This window comes from Periophthalmus magnuspinnatus, chromosome 21, assembly GCF_009829125.3.
Source record: "Periophthalmus magnuspinnatus isolate fPerMag1 chromosome 21, fPerMag1.2.pri, whole genome shotgun sequence".
NCBI classification, from domain to species: Eukaryota; Metazoa; Chordata; class Actinopteri; order Gobiiformes; family Gobiidae; genus Periophthalmus; species Periophthalmus magnuspinnatus.
In genome coordinates this window covers 19,091,921-19,097,920 of record NC_047146.1, presented here as the reverse complement: position 1 = coordinate 19,097,920, position 6,000 = coordinate 19,091,921, and the positions used below count along the sequence as shown (strand labels likewise).

Here is a 6,000-nt window from a genome sequence, read left to right as displayed (position 1 = left end):
AAATGAAATGATTTGAACATTTGTGTTTCCGCCACTGTTCCTTCAGATATGATTTAGTTTATCAAATTTTGTGTCTATCCTTTGAAAATACCAAATACCACCAGTACATTATTCAGATTACATTAACTTCAAATTATGAATTAAATGTTATGTCCACATACTCTTATTTGAGTAATAGTTTCCCCACTGCACTACTTTGTACTACAAGTAATATTATTCTAAAGTAACGGTTGGTACTTTCACTGTACAATTTTGACTACTCTCCCTCTGCCTGCCTTTGTTTGCACATTTAGACTAAATTAGGCAGAGAATCAGAAGACTTTTTTTGCCCTTGTCAGTGAACACAACTCACAAATTAGGAGCTTTCTTCAGTGATAAAGTGCAACATAAAACACTGAATAATAATAATAATATAAAAAAGTAGAAATATAGCTATTATAAATAAAAATAAGGGCATGCATAAAGTAAAAAAAAAAGCTTAAAAATAAAAGAGTTATAGACGTAGATATATACAACATCAGAAAAACAGTGCAAACTTGAGAGAAACTTAAGAGATGGGTAGAGTAGCCAAAAATGTTACTCAAGTAAGAGTAATGTTACTTTAAAATAATATTACTTACGCATTAGTACAAACTAGTGGTCCAAGAAATTACTCAAGTACAAAAGTAGACCTATTTCAGAAAAGTTCTCAAGTAAGTAACTTAAAGAGGAAGTAGAGACTTATTTATCATTTGAAAATTTGAGAGAAAAATTAGACTAAACTAAATCATATCTGAAGGAGCGGAGCAAGAAACACAAATGTTCAAATCATTTCATACTGTCAACATAAAGCTTTTATAGACTTACTCATAGTGGGAAGAGTAACCCAGACTTTTACTCAAGTAGGAGTACTGGTACTTAAACATATTACTCAAGTAGGAGTAAAAGTATGCTGCTAGAAATGTACAATTTCTTGAGAGCGCTACTCAAGTAAATGTGTGACTATGAAAACCACAGTCGTAGCTGTTGTTGCTCCGGTGCGCTCGCGCTTCAGTGGCAGAGGAAGCGTGATGAGCGCGCGCGCGAGGGGGAAAGGCTGTTACACGAGCACGCGCAATCATGCTCCCCAGGGGCGCGCACGTTCACTCAGTCACTTTACTTCTGTCCTTCTCTCGTCTGCTGCTTTGTGCGGTCTGCTCACCGGGCTTTTACCCACGACACGCGCCACACACACCGCACACGCAGCACGCCCCACGCGGTCTACCACACACGGAGGTCACACGGAGCAGGCGCAGGTCCCCGGCTCAGCGTGGGACTCTCACTGCGGGATTTTACCTGAACGAACTGAGCGACGAGGAGACACGACACGCGTGGCTCCGTGGATGAAAGTGATCAGAACACGGAGAAAAAGACACCGAAGAAACGAGACCAGGACCAGTCCGGGTTAGTCCACCTCCAGAAGACACATTTAACTATTTTACTGTTACTTCAGTGTAACATTAAGTAGGCTATAGCAGTGGTTCAAGAAATGACTTCAGTGAGAGTAAAAATAAAATTAATGAGCTTGGAAGAACAAAACATTAAATAATGTACAAAACCTGGTAATTTCAGGACACAACAATGATAAATCTGAAGGAGCGAAGCAAGAAACACATGTTCAGATCATTTCATACGGTCAACATAAAGCTTTTGTCATTTATAGACTCACTCAGAGTGGGAAGAGTAACCCAGACTTTTACTCAAGTAAAAGTACTGTTAAACTGTACAATTATTACTCAAGTAAGAGTACAGTCACACAATATATTTAAATTAAAATGTGACTGACTCTGAAACTACTTGGAAAGGAAAAAAAAATGTTAAAGACCTACTTAAGTACAAAAAAACTACTTAAAACAAACAAAAACAAATGTAGGCTGCTAATAGTTTTGCTGTATCACACCTGTGTACAATGATATGTAGAGCAGCTATGTAAAAAGTATTTAACATAACATAAAGGAGGTTTGTTGCATTTTGAGTTATCTGACAGACAAAACATCTGGTATTTTGTTTTTAAGAATAGACCACAAAAAAAATCATATCTGAAAATGAGTGACAAGAAATATCACAGATATTTAATATTGTCAACATTATGCTTTTGCACAGACTGGGAAGACCAAAACTTTTTTTGAAGTAAAGATACTGTTCATTCACATTATTACTCAGCTCATGCATTATGCCGCTATGAAACTAAAAAAGTATGAGGACGCGTTAGTCATTTATGTACTCTTCGTACTCCTGTGAGTTTTGTGGGGGACTCACCCCCCGTGAGAATGTTGACATGAGGATCTCAAAGATTGTGTTTCTTCCTCATAATTTGTATGTTCTGTTTTTGGGTGGAAAAAAAAACAGTTGCTCAATACTTGTTGGTCTAATTTTACATAAAAATATACTGATGTCCAATATTTGTCTGGCTGTGAGGCTGATTACCAAAATGAAGCTCTGGTCAAATATTTTATGGCCAGATATGCAAAATGTCCATAGGGATAAACATAAGCAAAAAACTTTTGAATGAACACTAAGTTTAGCTATTAGCATCTTAAAGGAACTGTATATAAGATATGGATTTTATGTTCACAAACTTAACCTATCACTGTACGAGGTAAACATGTTTGGATCAACTATAGCTTTTACTGATAATAATTTTAATGTTGAGCTATTTTTAATTACAAAAAAAATTGGACATGGAGTCCCATTTATTTATGGTATAATTTGGTGTCTTGGCTCGCAAGATCCAATCAGAAAGCAGAATGAGACTTGCCAGTTTCAAAGCTGAAATCCAGTTCATTTAAACCTAATAGGCCTCTGTCTGATCTGAATCTTCACTACCTAAACCCAGCACCTGCAGCCAGTCATGAAACAGTGCAGTGCTAGTGCAGCCTCTGCAGCTCAACGGCTGCACTAGCAGCACTTGTATGTGTCTTCTATCTGCAGGTGTAGGCACTGACAACCGAGGTTCAGTTGTGGTTGTAGTGCCTTTTTTAACAATAAAAGTGAAGGCTACATTCAGTTCCTTTAAAATCTCCTCGGGTTTAACATTGGGCTAAATGATCATTAGTGTGATTTTTGATGACACAGTCTGAGCTCTATTCATGAGGTTTCAGCTTCCTGTTTATACAGACTTTTTTGAGAACTTATTCCTGTTCAGAAAAAAAACAATATTTTATTTTAAACAACAGAGCAACACATTGTAGTTTTTGTTATTCAGAAATAACTTTTATTTTGTAAGAAAATATATGTATATTAATACATAATATATTTATGTGTGATATAATATAATCCGTTGAATTTTGATGCCAGTTGTGCAACAGTATCCGCTTTATCTTCATGTCTCATTTATTTCCATTGTAACTCATCAGTCTGTTTCAAAAAATGCACTGAGGATAATATTCAATTTGTAAATCCATATTTACAGAAACACGAGGACTGTGTGAACAGAGGGATCAGGCCAAAACAGTTACAAGAACACAAAAAGTGACTTTTTAATAGTACTTAATGCATTTAATATTTAAACAGCAGGACTCCCTTTTAGGCCTGTAATAGTAATTATCTGATAATGTCCCATGTTCATGAGAATTGACACGTGTCAGAAATACTATAGTTTTGAGAATCTAGCTAGTAGTGGTTACTATGGGCTTTACAATTGCTTAAACCAAGGTATAATAACAAAAAAAAAACAAAAACAGATTAGTTCTGTCTCATTTTCTTTTATAAATCCAAAATACATAACAAAAGTAACTGTGTTGTTGTAGAGCCTTTAGTGCTCAGAAGGTGGGCTGCCATTTGGTGATGTTTAGTGTGATCTGGGTATTACATGGGGCTGTTACTGTATGATCTAGCCTGGTTCTCCTATCCTCCTGCTCTTTGTTTGAATGCAGGACGACTGGTTAGACCAAAGAGTGCACCAGATAACCATCCAATTTTGGTCCAACCCTTCAAAGCTAATAATTTGTACCACGTATCTCAAATGCTGTCAGAAATCTGAGTATTAAGACTGTACAACTTTAAGAAAATATCTAATTGGGATTTTTCTGATAACATTATGATTAGATTTGTGATTTTATAATGGGATTTTGTTCAAACTTCACATTTTAAACAGATCCAGAAGAATTGACAAAAATACAGAAAGAGGGGGTATTATGCAAAATGTACTTTTTGGAGCTTTCTACTATGTTATAACATTGTTCTCTCATCAAAACATGCCTGAAGAGGTTTAAGAAGTCATCCATGCATGTTTGAGTATTCATACCCTCTTTACGGTTAGCTATAAGATTTGTCCAATGCTCAACCCATAAGCCTATGTCACCCATGCTCCCACATGACAATTCTCCATAAATAGACAAAAGCATGATACAAAACTGTAGACTACAGCTTTACAAACCTCATGTAAATGTGCAGTAGTTTCATTAACATGGTTGAAATGTGATAGCGTCATTAAGGGGGAGTGAAAATGAAACTTAAACTTGTTCGTATGATGTTTTCAGCGAATATAGCATTTTCAAAACAATAAAACATAACATGGTGATCCAAATATGTTAAAGTGTTAGCAATTAATATCTCATAGAAGTAAAATAAAAAGAAAAAAACATGAACTGATATAAACTACATGGTTAGCAGTTTTTATGCTGATTAGACAGGGTATTTTGTTGTTTGTGGAGGAAACTATGGTCCTTCCAAAGTGGCAGCCATGAATTGCTAATTGAATCTGTTCAAATTGCAGTTTTGATTTGATTGTGTTTAATCTTGGAGTCCTACCGAAAATTCTCGTATCTGCACTGTTTCTCAGTCCTCTTGTCTAAGCCACCATGTTTGTTTTGACTAACTCCTGTTTAAGTGGCTAATCTGTCTGTCAATCACAGCCATCTGAACTCTGGGGGATGACCCTGAATACCCCAGATTGGCCAGAAACACATTAGCTTCCTTACTAGCCCAAACGGATGTGTGTCACTGTCTAAGGACTGTTCAAATAGTCCGTTGAGTTAGGAAGGAGTTGGGGAAAGGAGCTGTTATGCTTCCTTTCATAGCTCATTTGGCATAGGAACCTCTGGAGCTAATGTTAAATTATTAAATATTTTTGATGAGGTAATAACATTATAATAAGTTCAAAATAATCTCATTTTTAATAATATAAGACTTTTAAGGTGCACTGTATTGTCCCCATTGGGAAATTTGTGATGCATCCTTCAAACAGGCTGGGGCATCTCCTCAGGAGCAGTGAGCCGCGCAACGCTCGGGGATCCACCTTCAGATGTTAAGCTAGTCTTGGTCAGGACAACCTTAACTGGATGACTGAACCTATGCTGCACCTTTTGGGGTGATGTGGGAAACGGGAGGAAACCCACCCAGACACAGTGGGAACAAGCAAACTCCATACAGAAGATGCCATGAAGCATGAGTGTCACTTATCCACCGTGCCGCCAGTTTCCTAACCAGCGTTAAGGGACTATGAAGCATCCTACAAAACATACAGTGTGCTGTTTCTAGTTGGCTAATGATATTTCTAGATGGCTAATTTGCATAAACTCTGCTACTAGACCAGAGCTCTGAAGTAATGTCCATACACCTAGAATTCTTGTGGTTGACTTCATAAGGTAGCTCCAGGGGTGGAATGTAAATAACTATAAATACTCATGTTACTGTAATTGATTAGATTTTTTGGGGTAATTCTAAGTAATCTCTCTAATCCCTTAGTCGTCCAGGTCTGATCCATAGTCAAAGCCAAAAGTAAAATCTGTCATCTGGACAAAAAGTTGTAGGAGTGAAAATGTTTTGCTGCTCATCCAAGCGGCTTCTTCAGTTCTGGTGGACACTGCCTTATATCTGGGGAACAGACTGATATCCCTCTGTATAAAAAATACAGAGAAATATCATTCTGGATTTGCCAGGCAATAGAATTCATGCAATGTAATTTGCTTCATTTTTAATCATAGACATCACTGAGCACAGTACATACACGTCCCAATCCATGACTGTTCCTTTCTAAAC

General features: G+C 36.9%; 1 protein-coding gene across 1 annotated transcript in view; it reads left to right on the top strand.

Moving 5' to 3' along the window:
• Nucleotides 1–1,161: 1,161 nt before the first annotated feature.
• Nucleotides 1,162–6,000, top strand: part of itga4 (integrin alpha 4) — a 37,002-nt gene continuing 32,163 nt past the window's right edge. The window contains exon 1 of the mRNA XM_055230786.1: nucleotides 1,162–1,422. Coding sequence (XP_055086761.1) covers nucleotides 1,362–1,422 — 61 coding nt within the window. The 5' untranslated portion in view covers nucleotides 1,162–1,361. The remainder of the gene's footprint in view (nucleotides 1,423–6,000) is intronic.